Raw genomic sequence first — 20,348 nt, forward strand, 5'->3', positions numbered from 1 at the left:
CTTCCAGATGAGTGGGGAAGCGGCCTGGGGTGGGCGGGGCCCTCTCAGTGCTGGGCTCTTCCAGTAGCAGCTCCGGGGAAAGAGTTGGGGTGGGCTTTCCCTTACAGCCACTGAGGGTGGGCTTTCCCTTACAGCCCCTGAGGGAGGGACCCCAGGCTGTGTGCTGGCAGGAGTGGGTGGGAATGCAGGCCAGCAGGGCATGGTGGGAGGGAGAGGCTGCCAGAGGGAGGTGCCAGGGGCTGGGTGGAGGTGGGTGGGGGTGCTGAAAAACAAGCTGGTGGGGATGGGGACCGCCTGCCCAGGGGTGAGCTGCCTTTTGCTGCATAGCCGTCACTAAAGACAATTCCCAATCCTGAGTGGGTGGCAGAGACTCCTGCGATGCCCGTCTCAGGCAGCTGTGGGACACCCGCTGTGAACCGAGGGTGGCTCTCCTAGGAGGGAGGACTGCCCAGGGGCTGCAGAAATGGGCCGCCCGGCTCCACTGTGGGGGTTCCATCGGTGGGTAGGGGGGCAGTGGGGGCAGCTCTGGGCCAACCCAGCTGCCGTGCCTGACCCCAAGTCCTGGTGTTTTTCTGAGGCACCCACTCCCATCCATCTTGCCTTGCCCGCCAGCCTTGTGGCTTTGCCCAGCTGTGTGTGTGTGGCGTGGCATGCCTACCTCCAGTCCAGCCCAGGGTGGTAGCAGCAAAGCGTGGCATCGCCTCGGTTTCTTACAAAAGTTCATAATAATATTAATAATAATATACTCGACATTGTCGGGCTGGGGCACAGCCCAGGAGTCCATGTGGGGCAGGCCGGTGCCTACGAGGGGCAGGGGCGTGTGTTGGCCCCGGCCTGGGCACGGTGCTGCAGGTCCAGGGGCTGCGGGGGTGGGGCGCCGGGTCGGGCCGAGTGCAGCACCACGTTCTTGACACAGCCTGTGATGCCCGAGGAGAACCTGCCCCGGGTCAGCGCGGCCACTTCAGGAGCTCCGCCTGCCAGGAGGTGAGAGAACAGGGCCTGTGTGTTCTGGAGGTGAGGAAGGCTGGGCGAGCTCCAGCCCCAGGAAGTGCTGTACCTGCCCTTGTTCTGAGGAGGAGCCCCGGACTTACCGATGTAGACGCTGCCCTTGGCGTTGACTGCCACATTGGGACCTGGGGACTGGCCGCTGACCAGCTCCTCACCATCGACCTGGATGGAGCCTCTGCGGCCCTCCCTGCAGTGGAACTGGGTCAAGCCCTTTCCCACAAACTCCCTTGTCCTCCCTGGCCCCACGACAGAGTCCCCTCCCTCTGGCACTGAGACTCCAGACTCAGAAGTCTGTCCCTGTTTCCCCAGCTCTTTCTTTGCCCCACTGAACGAGATCCGGCCCCACAAGCGCAGCCTCCTCATTTCTGTGCCCAGGCTTCCTCCTGCTCCTGGGGCGATCGCCCGCCCCCCGTGGAGTTCAGTCCGAGATGGAAGCCTGAGCACTGATTGGTGCATTCTTCCCTTCCCTGGCTTCAAGTTCTGACTCCACAGAGCTCAATGCCTGCCTCTCTGCCCATGATGGGGGGCATCCTGCCCCACTCCAGAATGCTGGGCCCCATCTCGAGTGCCCAGAAGACTCCCTTACCGCAGCGCTGTCACCCGGTGCCACTCGCCGTCATTGATGGGGTCCTCAGAGACCAGGCGGGCCTCCCCACTACCCAACTGGTACCTGCAGTCATCCAGGCCCAAGAAGTATGAGCTGGGGCAGGACTGGGGGGTGGGGTGCTGGGACCAGGGAAGGGAGAGGAAGGGCCAGATGCTAGGACCCACCTGAAGACAAGGTGCCCATCTTGAAGCCCCAGGCTGATGAAGTCATGGCCTCGACCGGTCTCTCCCGCCTCCTGCCAGGGAAGCACAGGGTCTCTGGGGTCCTAAGCTTGGAGAGCAGAGGCTCTGCCTTCCCCTCTCCCCACCACCCTGGCCACCAGGAAGCCGACTTCCTGCCCTAGGAGCCCAAGAGCCCGGCTGGATGCCTACACTCACCACGCCCTGCCAGAGCAGGAGGCCATTAGCCGTGCTGGTCCGAACCTCCAGCTCGATGGTCTCAGGCACCTCGGGCAGGCTGTGGAGGAAGGGTGGGTGAGGGGACAGAAGTCCCAGATTCCCATCCTTCCCGTTAGGCCCACGGGCTCTCCCAACGCCAGTCTCACCTCCTGGAGAAGATGCGGCCAGGGAAGGCGAGGAAGCCATCGTCGTGGAAATAGGCTCCGTACTGCCCAGGGGCATCTGCGGGAGAGAGGGGGATGGTGACGCACCTGCCGCATCAGGCATCAATCCCCCATCAGTTCCCCTGACCCCCGCCTCCACGCCAACACGCAGGACTGGGGGCTCTGAGCCTGCAGTCCCTGGGGACCCAAGGGGGCTGTGGATAGAATTCAGGGGACCTGTGGCCTTGGATGGGAAAGCATTACCCCTGCATTTCACTCACTTCTCACTGAAACCGAGAGTTCTTTCAATGAGATATAGGCAAGAACCCAAAGCAGTGGTGGCAGGACCTATGACTTTGTTAGTAGTATTTGCTTATCACGTTACAGGAGCTCATTTACACATACTGCTGTTTGGAAATCGTGGTAGCTACTGAGACCACCACCAGATCGTGTGATTTGATGCGTTAATAAAGAAGCCCATATAGAGCAAGTCAGAAAACCTAAAAAGTGTTTTGATTACTTCAGCATAATTGCTTTCCTTAAATCTATGTATTTGATTTTGTGCAGTCAAAAGGATCTGTGTCGGGTGACCGGCCATTCTGTTTGGCTTTAGTGCTGGAAGTCCCACATCCCAAGAAACCCCTCAGTCCAGAGCTACTGGGACAGGTAGTCACCTTGGACCGTGGCAATAAATGGCTGAGCCTTGGTGTTGTATCTTACAGATGGGCAGGAAGGCTCAGGAGAGAGACTGGCTCAGGACGTGGGGGGATCTAAGATTGCAACCTGGGCCTTTCATCCCTGATGTCCACACTGTGTGTGGCTCCACCACTCCCAGCCCTATCTGCTCACGACCCATCCTTCAGGCTGGAACTGGCCACAGTAGGTCTGGCAGGTGTCAAGAGCAGGGGACCCTCTGCTACCCTCCACCAGATGATGAGGAAGACGGCTGACATTTACCAAGCGCCTGCAACGTGTATATGTGGGGAGTGTCCCATCCAGCTACAGACACCATTGCATTTAACTCAATCCTTACGACAACCTCATGAATGAAGATTATATATAGAAATTTTTAATTTTTATTATTTTTTATTGAGATGGAGTCTTGCTCCATGGCCCAGGCTGGAGTGAAATGGTATGATCTCGGTTCACTGTAACCTCTGCCTCCCAGGTTCAAGCAGTTCTGCCTCAGCCTCCTGAGTAGCTGGTAGAGATGGGGTTTCACCTTGTTGACCAGGCTGGTCTTGAACTCCTGATCTCAGGTAATCCATCCACCTCGGCCTCCCCAAGTGCTGGGATTACAGGCATGAGCCACTGCAGCCAGCACTATTTTTCAGTTTTTTTGAGACAGGGTATTACTCTGTTGCCCAGGCTGGAGTGCAGCGATGCAATCACAGCTCACTACAGCCTTGACCTCCTGGACTCAAGTGATCCTTTTGACTTGGCTGGGACCATAGCCACATGCCACCACATCCAGCTAATTTTTAAATTTTTGTAGAGATGAGGCCTCCCTGTGTTGCCCAAGCTGATCTTGAACTCCTGGGCTCAAGCGATCCTCCTGCCTGTCTCACAAGTAGCTGGGACCACAGATGAGTGCCACCATGCCCAGTACTTTTTGTATTTTTTTGTAGAGACAAGATTTCTCCATGTTGCCCAGGCTGGTCTGGAACTCCTTGGGCTCAAGCAATCTGCCTGCCACAGCCTCCTGAAGTGCTGGGATTATAGGCATGAGCCACTATGCCCAGCTGAATATATTAAAAACAGCTAACATTCTGTACTGACTGCGTACTAGACATAGTTCTAGGAATTTAAAATGCACTAAGTAGCTGAGTGCAGTGGCTCATGACTGTAATCCAGCACTTTGGGAGGCCGAAGCAGGTGGATCACCTGAGGTCAGGAGTTCGAGACCAGCCTGGCCAACATGGAAACCCCTTCTCTACTGAAAATACAAAAATTAGCTGGATGTGGTGGCGGGCGCCTGTAATCCCAGCTACTCAGGAGGCTGAGGCAGGATAATCGCTTCAATCTGGGAGGTAGAGGCTCCAGTGAGCCGAGATTGTGCCACGGCACTCCAGCCTGGGCAACAGAACAAGACTCCATCTTTAAAAAAAAGGCTGGGTGTGGTGGCTCATACCTGTAATACTAGCACTTTGGGAGGCTGAGGTGGGTGGATCATGAGATCAGAAGTTCGAGACCAGCCTGACCAACATGGTAAAACCCCATCTCTACTAAAAATACAAAAAAAAAGAAAAAAGAAAAATTAGCCGGGTGTGGTGGCACATGCCTGTAATCCCAGCTACTCGGGAGGCTGAGGCAGGAGAATCACTTGAACCTGGGAGGTGGAGGTTGCTGTAAGCCAAGATCACGCCATTGCACTCCAGCCTGGGCAACAAGAGGAAAACTCTGTCTCAAAAAAAAAAAAAAATGCACTAAGTAATTTTACGCTCACACAAAATTTCATCCAAATCCTTAGGGAAAGATGTTATTCATCTCCATTTAAGTGAGGCACAGAGAGGTTAAGTGACTCATCCAAAGTTTCACAGCTAGTAAGTGGGAGAGCTAGGATTTGAACCTAAGCAGGCTGGCTCCAAGTCTATACTCTTAACCACCGTACCACTGCCTCACCTATTATGTTAATGATATGTAAGAAGAGATGTCTGTAAAGGGTTAGACAGCGCCCGGAAACAGTCAATCAGCATTCACTCTTGACTGTGTGCTTTGTTTTTCAGCAGACGGTGGAATTCTTGGGAATGAGGGTCTTGCTTTATGCATCTTTTTTTTTTTTCCTGTCACTCAGGCTTAAGTGTAGTGGCACAATCTGGGCTCACGGCAACCTCCGCCTCCTGGGTTCTAGCGATTCTACTGCCTCGGCCTCCCGAGTAGCTGGGACTACAGGTGTCTGCTACCATATCCAGCTAATTTTTTGGATTTTAGTAGAGATGGGGTTTCACCACATTGGCCAGGCTGGTCTTGAATTCCTGACCTCAGGTGATCCACCCACCTTGGCCTCCTAAAGTGCTGGGATTACAGGTGTGAGCCACCTCGCCCGGCCATTATCCGTCTTATATTTACTGCTCCCAGGGCAAGGATGGGCACACAATAGATGTTTGTTGACTGAATACGCAAATACAGAGGAAGAAACTGAGGTCAGAGTGGTTTCAAAGGCCTGCCCATCGTCACCTAGTGAGTACGGGGCGGGCCCCAGCTCCGTGTGGCTGAGCTCCACTTCATTCTGTCTCTTTGTGCCCAGCAAGCTCCTTATAGAAGCCTGCTTTGCTTATAGGCCAGAATTGAGGGTGTGGGGTAACTGGAAGGGTGAGCTGAGGCTGAAGCTGAAGGGAGGCCACGGCAAGTACTCACCACTGCCCCCGCTGCCTTCAAGATGCCAGTCAGACTCTGCTATGCCATGTCCAGAGCCTGTGGAGAAGGGCAGGGTCCAGTTGGTGGGCAGAGACACCCGTGGGTACTATGTCGAGCCCCGGGGCCCCAGGACGACCGAGGTGGAGTGGAGAGAAGCCAGGCCTGGGTACCTTGTTGGCAGCGTGGGCCAGAGAAGCCAGGGAGGCAGAGGCAGTGGGTGCCCTGGCAGGTGCCCCCATGCAGACAGGGCTCGCGGAGCCGGCAGGGGTTCTCCTCGTGCTCACACAAGTCTCCTGCGGGCCAGGGCAGAGGTGAGTGGGTGGGTGGGCGTTTGCTGGAGGTGTCGCTGACCACCTGTGCCCCCCCGCTCTGGTGCCCTGGACAGGATTTCCCACCTTTGAATCCATCTCGACACAGGCACTGGAACTCATACTCGCCAGCAGGCATGCATGTGGCACCATGCTGGCACGGCTGGCGCTCACATGGGGAGCTGTCGTAGCATTGCCCAATGCCCTGACTGCCCAGGAAACTGTAGGTGAGGTCCAGTCGTTTGCCATTCACTGACACCTGTGGGCACAGGGAAACCGAGAGACTGAAGGGGCGTGGAGACAGAGGCCCAGGTGTACTGGCAGGGAGAAGAATGCAGCAGCGGGCAGCTTGGAGCCCATGGTAGGCAGCACGGATTCTCAGTGTGGGCAGGAGGCACAGGCGTTGAGTGCCTACTGGGTGCCAGAAACATTCATCTGTGCAGACAAGCCTCAGCCCAACCCTTCAAAGTAGGCGTGATCATGCCCATTTTACAGAGGAGGAAACTGAGACTCAGAGGTGCAGCATCCTAGCTCAGGGCTCAGGGATAGCTACAGATGGAGGGGCCCAGGTGCACCCCTCCCCTCCACTTGTCCCGCGGAGGCTGCTCTTACCTCGCCCACACAGCCGCGGAAGTGAGCGCTCACGTTGGTGGCTGGAGACAGTGGCACAGAAGGCTCCACGCCCCCAAGGTAGAGCAGGGTGTGCAGGTTGAGGCCCTGGCTCTTCCCAGGTGAGGAGCGCAGCACGGGGCGTCCACCATTCACCCGCAGGCTGCCGTCCTTGTTAAGGCGCTCTGCAGACACGCGGTGCCAGCGGCCCAGGGCCAGCGGCTCGGTGCTCCGCAGAACGGCCAGCCCTAGGGAAGATGTCAGATAGGGTTGGGCACGTGGGGGCACACAGAGCTCCCTGCCCTCTCCACCACAAACAAGGCCCTAAGTAGACGGAGAACGCCCTACAGCCTGCTGTATTCCAGATGAGGAGCCCGACGCTCAGAGAGGCCCAGGGACTTGCGTCAAGTGACACACAGAGACAAGATGACCCCTTCATTTATTCCCCATGCCTCCCTGGGGCTGGGAGAGCTGAAGGGGGCACAAGGCTTGGTGTGCAGAGGCCTGCATTTGGTGCCGGGTGCTTACCTGACCCCAACTCATAGCGGAACTCCAGGTGGCCTCCCACCATCGCCAGGGACACGAAGTCCTCCACAGGCCCGCTCTTCCCCCCACTGAATAGCAGGACCCCGTCAGGAGCGAGTGGCTTGAACTCCACGTCCAGGCGTAGCTCGTGGTGTGTGTTGGTGAGGGCGGGCAGCGCCAGGTAGGAGCCAGTGCCCGACATCGAGGGGGTGGTCACTGTCACACCTGCAGCAGCCACAGCTCAGCAGAGGCAATGGGGAGCCTGGGCCCTCCAGTGGGGTCCAGTGACTCTGCCTTTCTCATTCTGGGACCCCTGCCCGCCTCACTCTCCAGGTCCAGAGGCTCAGGACTAGCTGACACGAACTGCAGCGGCCCAAGGGCCCCCTGCCCTTGCAGACGAGGCTGGGAGGAGCTCTAATAGACTGGGGTCCTCTTTGGGGCCCGCGCTCACTAAGGGATTCAGGCTGGGCAGACACGTGGCCAGGTGGCTTCCAGATCCTCTGGCTTACGAATCGTTTTATCATCCATATGGCCCATCATGGCCTCAGAGTGCCCCACCCAACCTCCTCAGCTGACACTGGGACCCTGAGAGGTCTCAGGCCTGGCTCCACTCACCTTCCTCACACCGCAACCCTGAGCGACCTAGGTGGCAGCGGCAGGTGTAGCCTCGACCGTCAGGCCGGTTCACACAGGTGGCGTCGGGTCCACAGGCCTCTGGGGGGCACACAGGCCAGTGAGGAGGACATTGAGGTGACTGTGGAGGGAGTGGGGCCCTGACGCCAGAGCCCTGCCCATCACACCCTGGGGGGCTCGGCTAGTGAGGGCCAGGCCAGCTTTCTGGGAGGCCTTGGGCTGCCTGCGAGGCCTCGGAGGAGGGAGCAGAGCAGAGCAAGGTGGGAGCCAGAAGAGGCCGAGAGGAGGACCGCAGGGGAAGCAGTCGAGGAACTCTGTGTCTGCAGGTTCTTCAGAGGCTAGACCTGGATAACAGTGTCAGGGTGGCGGGGGGTCACCTGGTGGCGGTAATGGGGTGGGTACCTGGATAATAAGATGGGACTGGGGGCTGGGTGCGGTGGCTCATGCCTGTAATCCCAGCACTTTGGGAGGCCGAGGCAGGTGGATCACCTGAGGTCAGGAGTTCGAGACCAGCCTGGCCAACATGGTGAAACCTCATCTTTACTAAAAATACAAAAAATTAGCCATGGGTGGTGGCGGACACCTGTAATTCCAGCTACTCAAGAGGCTGAGGCAGAAGAATTGCTTAAACCTGGGAGGTGGAGGTTGCAGTGAGCCGAGATCATGCCACTGCACTCCAGCTTGGGCAACAAGAGTGAAACTTCGTCTCAAATGAAAAAGAAAGAAAGAATGAAAGAAAGAAAGAAAGAAAGAAAGAAAGAAAGAAAGAAAGAAAGAAAGAAAAAGAGATGGGCCTAGGATGGGGGAGGATAGTGGTAAGAATTTGGTCAGCAAGGATGGAGGAGGGGAAGCAGCAGCGATGGGGTGAGGGCCACTGGGAAGCAGAGATGGGGGATGGGTATGTGGGAGGAGTGGTGAGTGCTCGGGTAAGAGAGGGGGTATGGAAGTGCCACCCAGTTGAGATGGCGGTGGATATGGAGAGGCAGCAACGGGAAGAGGCAGGCACTTGGGGCGACAGCGACTCTCGGTGGCGGGTGCGTACCTGGATGGCAGTGCAGGGCCTGTGAGTGCTCACAGCGGCTCCCGGTAAAGCCAGCTGGGCAGACACACACGTAGCTGCTGCTCTCGGAGTCGTGGCACTGACCGCCATTCTGCAAAGCAGCCCCCAGAAGTAAGGCTGAGACATTCAGGCCCCCTGCCCCCTGCTTTCCCACAGATGCCAGCCACAGCTGGGGGCAGAGGCCAGGTGGTGTATGGGCTGTGGGGTCACCTGGCAGGGCCGGTCCCGACAGGTGGGGCAGTGGGAGATGCCGTGCGCTGTGAGGTTGAGGTCATGGAAGACGATCTCCTCGCCCTGGATGCGCAACTCCCGGACACAGCCTGGGGGCGGACGGGCAGGATGAACGCAGGGCGTGGGGTGTCCCACCCCACACCCTGCGGGGCTCTCCCAGGCTCTCCAGCCAGCCAGGTAAGGCCTGACCTAAGCTGGAGGTGGGGAGGGGCTCACCTATGAAGCCGCTGCTCAGCCCCGCCTTGGGGATGGCACCATAGTCAGGGTAGCCACCCAGGTAGAGCTCCTCGTTCAGGTCCAGGCCCTGGAACTTGCCCTGGGGAGGTGGGGCAGTCAGGAATGGCAACAGAGGCTGGCCAGGGGCGGGTGGGGGCTGGAAGTAGCAGGATAGGGTTGGGTCTCACCTGGGAGGTCCCATTGACTGGGGCCAGGTCACCCACAATCAGGGAGCCCTGGGTGAGGCTGCGCAGCAGGGTGATGGTGTGGAAATGGCCCAGGGCCAGTGGTGTGGGGTGGCGGATGGTGGCCATGCCTGAGCCTGCATCGAACCTGCTCCATGGGGTGGGCCGGGACAGGAGAGAGTGGATATGGGGTTTGTAAGAAGGGCTAAGGGGCCCCAGAGGAGGGATGTCACCACTTCCTGCAGTCCCTGCCCTGAGGCTGCTCCAGTTCCTATCCCTGTCTTGTCCTCCCACCCCGTGACTCGTCCCCCAGATCTTCTCTCCCCACATCCTTTCGCTAGGAGCTGTTCCAGAGCAGCCCATAGGGACCCAGTGGCCCCCGGGCTCAGGGTCCTGCAGCCTAACACCTGGCCTCGAGGCTCCTCTGAGGGGTCCTCTCTCCCTGAGATCACCTTGTTTCTTTGTTTATGGCTTGTTTATTCTTCCCCAGCTAGAATACACCTTCCCACAAGAGCCAGAATTTGGTCCGTTTTGTTATACCTGTATCAATGCTCAACAAACACCTGATGAATGAATGAATGAATGAATGAATGAATCCTGGCCTGCAGCAGTCCCAAGTCTGAGGTTGCACCCTCCTCCACCTGGCTGGCATACTATTCCTACTCCAGCAGATTGAGTGGTCACCAAGGGTAGCGGCCACATTTTCTCCTTCCTCCAGATGTCCTTTGTATAACTGAGCCCAGGGTGGTGCTTGACGGACCAAAGCCCTGTGTCCAGTCCCCCTATACATGGGGAGGCCGGGGGTCTCACCGGAACTCAGGTCTTCCACCCACGAGGCCGAAGGAGATGAAGTCGGGTTGCCGGTTGGCCAGGTTGGTGGGGCTCCCTGGGACTCGCTTCTGCCCGTTGTATAGCAGCATCCCTGAGTGGGCACCATTGGGTCAGGGGCCTCCCATCCAGCCAGGCTCCCCATCCTCCCCCACCCCAGAAACCACCCAGGCTCTTGAGCCTGTCCACTCTCGGAACCTGCCCCCTCCCTCTGGCAGTCCTCACAAGCCAGGGCCTTCTCACGATCTCAGGGCTGGTGCCCCAAATGCCAGGGCTTTGCTGAGAGCCCCTGGAAAGAAACTGAATTTGCTTCACACACACTGGAGAGTCTCCCTCAAGAAGGAGAGGGAGGCAGAGACTCACCCGAGTAGAGGAGGAGGCCTGGATAGTGAAAGTCAGAGACCCATAAGAGAGAGAGAGATGAGGAAAGGGTGAGATGGAGGAAGAGGAGGGAGGAAGAGCAGAGACAGGGAGAGGAAGCTGGGACAGGAGGACTAGGGGTGATGCCCGGTGGCAGAGGAGCCATGGGGGGGCTGGAGATACCACAGAGAAGTGGGGAGGTGTGAGAGAAGGCATACCAGAGTGGAGGCCCGGAGGTCTGGGGGCTTCTGGAGAGGGAGGGCTGAGGGAACAGGGCAGGACTGAGGGGCAGCCGGGGCTCAAGCCATGATGGCAGTTACTCCATGAGGCCCCTCAACCCAGGCCAGCCCACCCCACAAACCAACCCTCCTGCTCACCATCGGCTGAGTCGGGCCGGAAGGTGATCTTGATCTCGAACTTCCTGTAGGCATCCTTGATGGTGGGCAGCGGCAGGAAGGAGTAGGGGGTCTGTGTGAAGTAGGGCACCACCCGCTCTGCCGGCAGAGAGCACCGTTGGAGACCCTGCCCTTCAGGGAGTGGGCAGGGCACTGCCAATTCTTGCGGATGGTGTCTTACCTGGCACCTGCAGGTGGGCAAAGGCTTTGACTTTGCCCTGGCGGTTAGTGGCGGTGCAGACGTAGGTGCCCGCGTCCTGGGGTCGGACTGAGGGCAGCATCAGCATGTTATTCTCCAGACGGCTGTCGGGGGGCAGGCTGCCGTCCACCTGCGAACGTGCCAGCACTGAGGGCCCTGGCCTTGGCCCATAGCTCCAGGGACCTGCCTCCCATTTGTGCCTCAGGCCCACCTTCCAACGTCAAGCGTTTACTCTTGGCCAAGCCTGTGCCACATCCTGGGGACACTGAGATGCTTGAGAACTGGTCCCAGGCCCTCAGGCATGCCCGCTGGTTCCCTCTCCAGCACTTACCTTGCTCCAGCTGATGTCAGGAGTTGGGTAGCCTGAGGCTATGCAGGGGAAGACAGCTGCAGAACCGGCAGGCACACGGACTTCTTGGGGCGTTGAGATCTGGGGCAAGGCTGAGAGGCGTGGAAGAGATGTAGGCCATCTACATGATAGTCCCAGATGTGTGCCCAGCCTCTACCCTGATGCATTTCATCCTCACACCACCCCTTGAACGGAGGCACAACGTTCCATTTCATAGATCAGGAAGTTATGGCTTAAGGGGAAAAGTGGCCGTTCACTCCTGGTGGGGCAGAGTCAGGGTTCATGGCCAGATCCACTTCACTCCACAGCCTGAGACCTCTTCAACATGCCCGGGCAAAAAATTGTGCAGCCCTCTGGGGACTTGAGAAGTGGGTGCTAGGGGCAGAATAAGTAAGAAAGTTTGGAGGCAAGTTACAGGGCTTGGGGTAAAAAGGAATTGCCTTTAAAGAACACACAGTGTTGGTCGGGTGTGGTGGCTGACACCTGTAATCCCAGCATTTTGGGAGGCCAAGGTGGACAGATCACAAGGTCAGGAGTTCAAGACCAGCCTGACCAACATGGTGAAACCCTGTCTCTCCTAAAAATACAAAAATTAGCTGGGTGTGGTGGCACATGCCTGTAATCCCAGCTACTCAAGAGGCTGAGGCAGGAGAATCCCTTGAATCTGGGAGGTGGAGGTTGCAGTGAGCCGAGATCGTGCCACTGTACTCTATCCTGGGTGACAGAGTAAGATTCCATCTCAAAAAAAAAAAGAAAACACAGTGTTTGTGTCTGCCCTGCATCTGTTGTCCTTGTTTTACTCTCTATTAGGTTTGTTTGTTTTCTAGGTTATGTCTCTGCCCTCAGACCACGCTGCAGGTCTCCCCCAGCAGAGCAGACACTCCCCGCAGAAGAGGACGAGGTTTCTTTTTTCTTCTTGATGGTCCATGGCCTAGCTTGCTCCCTGTCCATTCCAGGCTGCCCTGGGGGAACCTCACTTTTATCCCCTGCTGCTACCCCCTGTTATGAAACCTGCCCCTTAAACACACACAATGGAAAATATTCCAAGAGAACGATAGGGAGAGCAGAGCAGGCAGGCAGGAGAAACCCCTGCCCCACTCTGTCCCCAACAGCAGTCCCCACTAGCCTTTACCTTGCACTAGCAGCAGCACATGGGATTGTGTGGTGCCGGCTGAGTTGGTGGCGGTACAGCGATATTGTCCCGCATCAGCCAGCTCTACGTGGGAGATCCTGACGACACCTCCACTCTGCACAATGCCAGGCCGCAGGCGCCCTCCAACTTTGCTCCATGTCACCTGAGGCTTGGGGTCACCCAGTGCCAGGCATTCGAATTCCACGGCATGGCCGACCACCACGGTCTGCACAGAGGTCCGGATGTTGATGAGCACGGAGGGCAGGGCTAGGGGGAAGGGAGGCAGAGGGCCAGTGAGATCAGTCACTGAAGGCCTGGCCCGAGGGAGGCCATACACTGCCCTAGGAGAGGTGAGCAATGAAGCTCCAGCATTCATTCATTCCTCATTCACTTTTTCATGCATTCACTTACAAACACACTCACTTGTCAGGTCTATGTAGTTACTCACTCATGTGTCCTCTTATTCTTTTGTTTCTTTCTTTCTTTCTTTTTTTTTAAGAGACAGCATCTTCACAGGTGTGGTCATGGCTCACTGCAGCTTAGAACTCATGCACTCAACCAATCCTCCCAACTTAGCCTCCTGGGTAGCTGGGACTACAGGTGTGCTCCACCATGCCTGGTTAACACTGACTCATTCTTCATCGGCTCATCTGAGCACTCACACACTCCACCCATATCCTTCTTCCCTCCCTTGAAATATTTATCAAGCTCCTTTTATGCTATGCTAGACACAAGCAAGGCAAAATTGAATAATTCTCTTTATTCTCACAGGCTTAGGGGGATTCCTGGGGAAGAGGGTCTGGGCCCTGTGCCTCTCTCCCCTTCTCATCTCTGTTCCCTGCTCTTAGCAGAGGCCTGAAGCCACCCTCCTACCTTGAACAACCAGCTGGGCACTGGCCTGGGCCTGTCCCCAAGGTCCATGAGCCTGGCAAACATATGTCCCTTGGCAGCTCTGGTCCAAGTTCTGGATTCTATAAAGAAAAAATAAGAAGACATCAGGGAGTTGAAAACAATTGATAGAATGCTTTGTAATTGGGCCCAGTGCAGTGGCTCATGCCTATAATCCCAGCACTTTGGGAGGCTGAGGCAGGTGGATCACTTGAGGTCAGGAGTTTGACACGAGCCTGGTCAACATGGTGAAATACTGTCTCTACTAAAAATACAAAAATTAGCAGGGCGTGGTGGCACACGCCTGGAATCCCAGATACTCTAGAGACTGAGGCATGAGAATTGCTTGAACCCAGGAGGCCGAGGTTGCAGTGAGCCAAGATCAAGCCACTGCACTCCAGGCCTGAGTGACTCAGTCTCAAAAAAAAAAAAAAAAAAAAAAAAGAATGCTTTGCAATTGTGTGGGAGTTAAAAACTGATACAGAACAGCATCCTGTGTGGACTTCGAGTTTCTCATTAACTACTAGAGGTAGGCAAGCAGTTTGGGGGGCACCACACCCATTTTAGACAAAGACATTATGGTCTAGAGCTCAAGATCACACAGTTATCAAGTAGTCAAGCTGAGATCTGGGGTCATTTGTATATTTCTGGCCCTAGGGCCTGTTTTCTTTCCTCCACTAATAATAAATATGAATGGGTCACTGTTTACTGAAGGCCTTCCAAGCACCAACTGCTGTGCTTTAGATAATCTCATTTCAGCCTTTTTTTTTTTTTTTTTTTGAGACAGAGTCTCACTCTGTCAACCAGGCTAGAATGCAGTGGTGCGATCTCAGCTCACTGCTCTGCCCCTGGGTTCAAGCAATTCCCATGCCTCAGCCTCCTGAGTAGCTGAGATTACAGGCACCTGCCACCACACCCAGCTAATTTTTTGTATTTTTAGTAGAGATGGGGTTTCACCATGTTGGCCAGGCTGTCTCAAACTCTTAACCTCAGGTGATCCACCTTCCTCGGCCTCCCAAAGTGCTGAGATTACAGGCATGAGCCACTGCACCCGGCCCAGTGTTTTTTTTTTTTTTTTGAGATGGACTTTTGCTCTTGTTGCCCAGGCTAGAGTGCAGTGGTGCGATCTCGGCTCACTGCAACCTCTGCCCCTGGGTTCAAGCAATTCTGATACCTCAGCTTCCTGAGTAGCTGGGATTACAGGCATGCGCCACCATACCCAGCTAATTTTTTGTATTTTTAGTAGAGATGGGGTTTCACCATGGTGGCCAGGGTGGTCTCAAACTCCTGACCTCATGTGATCTGCCCGCCTCGGCCTCCCAAAGTGCTGGGATTACAGGTGTGAGCCACCATACCACCACACCTGGCCCTCATTTCAGTCTTACGTAACCCATTATACAGCTGAGAAAACTGAGGCTCAGAGAGGTCAAGTGATGTGTCCAAGGACAGTGCTTCCTGCTGCGCCCGCTGGGGCAGGTGCTTTAACTCTGCCCACTGTGAGCCTTGGGCTGTGTTGCCCAAGTCCAGTCCTGCTCCGACCCCACTCACCGGAGCACCCCATCCTGCACGCTGTGGCCCGGAGGCAGCTGACCCCCTTCCTTGAACCAACGGAGCTGGGTACCCCGGTCGTTGGGCACAGCACAGTGGAACTCAACGCTGGCCCCAATGCTCTTGGTCTCTAGCTGAGGCGTGACCTGCACGGTGGGCGTGGACCCTGCTGGGATGGAGGTGGCAGGGAGAGAGCCGGGGGGGCCTGCAGGAGGGACACATACAAGGTTCTGCAGGTACCTGTGTGTATGATGCCCCTGATGCCCTTCCAGGGACCCAGGAAACCCCCAGCCCAACATTCCAGGAATGTTCTTCTCCTGATAGCCTCTCTGACCAGGGAAAAAAGACCGTTCATGAAGTGGCAGATTCATTCCTGTGCACACTCATGCCACTATTCCATCAACACGGATGGGGCTGTGGAGTGCTGGGCTCTGTTTCCACAGCTCCTCGCTTTTGGGTGGGGAGGGCAGGCCACAACAAGAAGGGAGGGACTCAGACATTTTAAGGAAGGACAGCAAAGCCTATTCTGCCTGCAGTTTAAATAAGAGAATCCAGGGCCTTGGCCATGGTGAAGACACCTACATGTGCAGGGGACAGATGGCAGGTGGGGGCAGATGCATGTTGTCCCCATTCACTAAGTGCCTACTGTGAGCTACAGTTTTACATCTGTGTTTACATGTGTGTACTTTCCAACTCAGCCTACGTGGTCGGCATTGCTCTCTTCGCTTTACAGATAAAGAAACTGTGGCTCAGGCTGGGTGCAGTGGCTCATGCCCATAATCCCAGCACTTTGGGAGGCTGAGGTGGGTGGATCACTTGAGGTCAGAAGTTCAAGACCAGCCTGGCCAAAATGGTGACACCCTTTCTCTACTAAAAACACATAAACTAGCCAAGCATGGTGGTGCATGCCTGTAGTCCCAGCTACTGGGAGGCTGAGGCATGAGAATCACTTGAAGCCGGGAGACAGAGGTTGCAGTGAGCCAAGATCGTGCCACTGCACTCCAGCCTGGGTGACAGAGTGAGATTCTGTCTCAAAAAAAAAGAAAAAGAAAGAAACTGAGGCTCAAAAAGGTCCAGTGACTTGGCTAAGGCTGCACAGCCAGCAAATGGCCAAGCTGTGCTTCGAACCCAGGTCTGAGTCCACTGTCTGGGCCTTGGACCAGCAGGTTACATGCTAGGCTACTTTGAGAGTCGGGGGTCCAAAAGCCCCAAACTTTTGGATCACTGATGTAGGAGGCCATGGAAATGCTGGGCTCTCTGAAGACCCACTGAGGCCCTGGGCGTGCTGGGGGTGGGCGCTCCTGTCACTCATTCACTGTTGTCCCTGTCAAGCATTTGCCCAGCCCATCCTGGGCCTTGTCACCCTCAGGTAAGCCCAGGGCTGCTGAGATGCCTGGGTCCAGGCCCTGCCCTGAGCGATCTCACTGCCTGGCAGGAGAGGCAGGCTGGGTGCTTATGTACACAGAATGGTTTCCTGTGGCAGTGCCAGGGCTGTGCCAAAGGAGAGCTAGAGGAGCTGAGCACACGTGATGGAGGGGCTTCCTGGAGGAGGCAAGCCTGCCTCCGGGCTTGGAGAGCAGGGGAGAGAAGGGCATTCGGGTGGGGTTGTGAAGGGAGGCCCTCCCACCCTGAGTCTGCCTAGCTGGGTCATTGAAGGGCCAGGAGGAAAGGGGCCCCCTTCCACCCTGAGCCAGGGCTGCTTACCTTGGATGAGCAGCTGGGCAAAGGCCTCGGTGGAGCCCACCTTGTTGGTGACCCGGCAGCGGTAGCGGCCTGAGTCCTCAGGGGCTGCAGACTCAAAGTGCAGCAGCTCGTTCCTGGCAGTCGCCCTCCCAGGAAGGCTGCCGCCCACACGGCTCCACTGGAAGGTGAGCGGGGGTGTCCCGTGAGCCAGGCACTGGAGCTGTACCGTCTCCCCTGCCTGCACCGAGGCATGCTCTGGGACCGTAGTGGCATATGGTGGGCCTGGGTGGGGGGACACAGAGGTCAGGGTGGGGGAGGGCAGAGGTAAAAATGGCAGCAGGTCATTGGATTCAGGTGTCCAGAGAAGCTGAATGGTGATCCCAGAGGACTGGGGATAAGAAAAGCCAAGGTCCCAGGAGGGGGTGTGGATGTCAGGCAAGAGACGGCTCTGGGGCCCTGTGGTGCCTGGAGACCTCTGGGGTCTCAACATCCATCCTCTGGATGGAGTTTCTGGGGTTCTATGTGGGGTGGAGCCTAGTCAGGGGGCTCAGATCTTCATTTGGTGCAGACAAAGACGGGATGAGGCCTTACTCTCCACGTGCAGGATGATGTTGGCCTCAGCGTGCCCGGCAGGGCTAGTGGCATTGCAGATGTACTGGCCCGAGTCCTGTTGGGCTACCCGGGGGATGATCAGTGTGTCACCTTCCAGCCGGTGCTGCCAGGGTAGTGGGGAGCGCAGCTTGGACCAGTGGATGGTGGGCACTGGGCTGCCTGTGGAGTAGAGTGGAAGATGACAGAAATCACTGGGCTGTCTCAGGGACACGAGGAGGGTGGCCGTGGTGAGGAAGGGCCCTGGGTGATCGTGTCCCTCTCTGAGGACTCCTAAGTGGGTTCCTCAGCCAACACTGAGTGATGCTGGCAACACAGTGTCCCCACACTCCCTAGCCCTGGACACGACATCATCTCTAGATCTCACGGGTCTACAATTCAGACCCCAGGGCATCCCTGCCCTGTCAGACCTGTGTGACAGCCCCTGGCCACACCTGTGGCTGAGCAGCGCAACGTGGCTGTGTGTCCGGCCTCCACAGTCAGCTCAGCTTCTTCTGCTTGGACCTGAGGGGTCCCTGGGGCCACAGTACCGGTGTCCACGATCACCTCCACCTGCTTCTGTGCTGTGCCCAGTGCGTTCTGAGCAAGGCACACGTAAGTGCCTGCATCTGATGGCTTCACGGATGAAATCTGGGAGAAAGCAAGGAGGCTGGTTATGTGGGGACTGAGTGGGGACTTTGATGTCAGCCCCAGCTCTGGCTTGGCTTTCCCTATTTCCTCTACCCTGCCTTGGTATTTATTCATTTTTTGAGACAGGGTCTTACTCTGCTGCCTAGGTTGGAGTGCAGTGGCACCATCCTGGCTCATTGCAACCTCTGCCTCCCATGCTCAAGCAGTCCTCTCGCCTCAGCCTCCTGAATAGCTGGGACTACAGGTATGTGCTGCTATACCTGGCTAAGTTTTTATTTTATTTTAATAAATTAATTAATTTATTTTGAGATGGAGTCTCGCTCTGTCTTGCCCAGGCTGGAGTGCAGCGGGTAATCTCAGCTCATTGCAGCCTCCTGCTCCCGATTTCAAGCGATTCTTCTGCCTCAGCCTCCTGAGTAGCTGGGACTACAGGTGTGTGCCGCTACACCTGGCTAATTTTGTATTTTTAGTAGAGACAGGGTTTCACCATGTTGGCCAGGCTGGTCTTGAACCCCTGACCTCAGGTGATCTGCCTGCCTTGGCCTCCCAGGCTGGTCTCGAACTCTTGGGCTCAAGCAATCTTCCTGCCTTGGCCTCCCAAAGTTCTGGGATGACAGGTATGTGCCACCATGCCTGGCCCTGTCCTTGGTTTTGTCCCATCTGGCTGCTTGAGGGCTCACCCTCATGACACCCCATTAGTCCATCCATGTACTTGGCCTTTGACCCACCCTCCCATCCTTCCACTCATTCTTTCTTCCTTCTCCCACCTTCCTTCTCTCTTCCCCTCATCTTCCAGTCTATTCGCCATCCACCCATCCCATCCTTTCCTCCCTTCCTCTCTCCATCCACTCATCACAACTTGCCATCTGCTAGTATCTCCTCCAAGCACCTGCTCAAGGCTGGGCCCTGGACTGGGCCTCAGACCCGGAGAGGCACCAGCCCTGGCCTCACCTGCAGCATCGCATGGCTGTCCACAAGCCCATACGTCCGTTGCTCCAACTTGACAGGGGTGCCAATCCGGGTCCAACGAGCAGAGGAGCGGGGCTCCCCAGCACTGACACACTCCAGGGTGACAGCCTTTCCCTCTTTCACCCACACAGGGCCCTCAGGGAGCACGGACACTGTCGGGGGCCCTGTCCGGAGGAATGACAGCACTGACCACAGGCAGGGCTCTGCGGGTCACCCACACGGCCATGGCCTCCAGCTCAGTAACTGCTGGGTGGGCACCTGTCTCTCCACTGCACTGAGGTGGAAACTGAGGCTCAGAGAGGGAGAGTGCCCAAGACAGAGTCAGTGGTGGAGGGAGGATTTAAACGTGGAGGGTCTGAGCTGAGAATCAGGGCTGGAAACAGGAGGGCAGGGCCCCACAGGGTTGACGTCCCCTCACCGTGCACGCTGAGGTTCACCACACTCTGGGCCACGCCGTAGGCATTGGAGGCCACGCAGCGATAGGGTCCGTGGTTGCTGGGCCGGGTGCCCACGATGGTGATGATGGAGCCATTGGGACTGATGTGGACGTTGTCTGTGAAGTTGATGGGGAGGGTGAGAGAGGACTGACCTGGTCCTTCTCATGTTTTGGTGCTGCCAGCCTGTGCCCCAGGGCCCACGGCCCCCACCCCTCCGGCCTGGGTGTGTCCAGCTCATGGAGTCCCAGAGAGCAGAAGGTAACAAAGGCCTTGGAAACTCCTGCGTCCAGCACCCTTGCCATACAGAGACAGGAAGGGCCTTACTGGCCACACCGTGAATGTAAGGAGTCCAGACTTCTGCCCCACCCTCACACAGTGGGGATGACTGCACCCCGCCTGCCCCCATTTGCCCACCCACCCACCGGCCTGGCTCACCCTCCAGCTTCCGGGTCTTCCACTCGAGGCTGATGGGGGCTGCCCCATCGTGGATGAGGCACTTGAAGCTGGCATCCTGGCCCTGGTGCACGGTGCTGCTGGGCGGGTCGATGGAGATGACCGGGCTCCTGAGGCCTGGGGCCAGAGGGGCAGAGGGCCGGGCTCAGCAGGGGTGGGCTGCTTCGGCCTGGGGAGGCTCCGCTTCAGGGCCCTCCCCTTCCCCCCTTGCCCATGGCATCTGCCATACTCACGGTAGGAAGACCCCTCGCTGGATGGGACGGTGACCATGAAGGAGGCTTCTTGCTCAGGGCCTGGGCCACCGGCCACGCGGCACACATACTCGCCCGAGTCGGCAGGGGAGACGTGGTGGAGCCGCAGCTGGGAGCCATGGGTCTGCAGAGCACGGAGCGAATGGTTATAAGGCCAAAGTCCCTGGGACAAGGAATGTCCCCAAGCCCAACTGTGCCGGTACCCAAGAGTTATGTCAGGAGCTTCGGGCCCCAGCTGGTAGGGCTGGTGGAAGCTTCATTCACAGAATCCTGGAAGTCCAATCCGCTAACTTTACAGTGGGGGACACTGAGGATCAGGAAAGGATTCAGCTGCAGA

General features: G+C 57.0%; 1 protein-coding gene across 1 annotated transcript in view; it reads right to left on the minus strand.

Annotated features, from left to right (window-relative positions):
• Nucleotides 1-34: 34 nt before the first annotated feature.
• Nucleotides 35-20,348, minus strand: part of HSPG2 (heparan sulfate proteoglycan 2) — a 113,150-nt gene continuing 92,836 nt past the window's right edge. Inside the window, exons 68-97 of the mRNA XM_012440030.3 lie at nucleotides 19,994-20,135; nucleotides 19,743-19,877; nucleotides 19,289-19,423; nucleotides 18,853-19,034; nucleotides 17,706-17,901; nucleotides 17,254-17,433; nucleotides 16,684-16,944; nucleotides 14,980-15,184; nucleotides 13,417-13,514; nucleotides 12,544-12,810; nucleotides 11,394-11,503; nucleotides 11,045-11,192; nucleotides 10,846-10,962; nucleotides 10,091-10,202; nucleotides 9,284-9,428; nucleotides 9,096-9,195; nucleotides 8,859-8,968; nucleotides 8,631-8,739; nucleotides 7,571-7,669; nucleotides 6,959-7,180; nucleotides 6,434-6,678; nucleotides 5,909-6,080; nucleotides 5,684-5,806; nucleotides 5,514-5,570; nucleotides 2,160-2,235; nucleotides 1,993-2,071; nucleotides 1,780-1,850; nucleotides 1,595-1,678; nucleotides 1,092-1,195; nucleotides 35-974 (exon numbers count right to left, since the gene is read on the minus strand). Of these exons, the coding sequence (XP_012295453.2) occupies nucleotides 802-974; nucleotides 1,092-1,195; nucleotides 1,595-1,678; nucleotides 1,780-1,850; nucleotides 1,993-2,071; nucleotides 2,160-2,235; nucleotides 5,514-5,570; nucleotides 5,684-5,806; nucleotides 5,909-6,080; nucleotides 6,434-6,678; nucleotides 6,959-7,180; nucleotides 7,571-7,669; nucleotides 8,631-8,739; nucleotides 8,859-8,968; nucleotides 9,096-9,195; nucleotides 9,284-9,428; nucleotides 10,091-10,202; nucleotides 10,846-10,962; nucleotides 11,045-11,192; nucleotides 11,394-11,503; nucleotides 12,544-12,810; nucleotides 13,417-13,514; nucleotides 14,980-15,184; nucleotides 16,684-16,944; nucleotides 17,254-17,433; nucleotides 17,706-17,901; nucleotides 18,853-19,034; nucleotides 19,289-19,423; nucleotides 19,743-19,877; nucleotides 19,994-20,135 (4,257 nt within the window). The 3' untranslated portion in view covers nucleotides 35-801. The remainder of the gene's footprint in view (nucleotides 975-1,091; nucleotides 1,196-1,594; nucleotides 1,679-1,779; nucleotides 1,851-1,992; nucleotides 2,072-2,159; nucleotides 2,236-5,513; nucleotides 5,571-5,683; nucleotides 5,807-5,908; nucleotides 6,081-6,433; nucleotides 6,679-6,958; nucleotides 7,181-7,570; nucleotides 7,670-8,630; nucleotides 8,740-8,858; nucleotides 8,969-9,095; nucleotides 9,196-9,283; nucleotides 9,429-10,090; nucleotides 10,203-10,845; nucleotides 10,963-11,044; nucleotides 11,193-11,393; nucleotides 11,504-12,543; nucleotides 12,811-13,416; nucleotides 13,515-14,979; nucleotides 15,185-16,683; nucleotides 16,945-17,253; nucleotides 17,434-17,705; nucleotides 17,902-18,852; nucleotides 19,035-19,288; nucleotides 19,424-19,742; nucleotides 19,878-19,993; nucleotides 20,136-20,348) is intronic.

Source organism: Aotus nancymaae, unplaced genomic scaffold (assembly GCF_030222135.1).
Source record: "Aotus nancymaae isolate 86718 unplaced genomic scaffold, 86718_ANA_hifiasm-v0.15.2.pri h1tg000053l, whole genome shotgun sequence".
Taxonomy (NCBI): Eukaryota; Metazoa; Chordata; class Mammalia; order Primates; family Aotidae; genus Aotus; species Aotus nancymaae.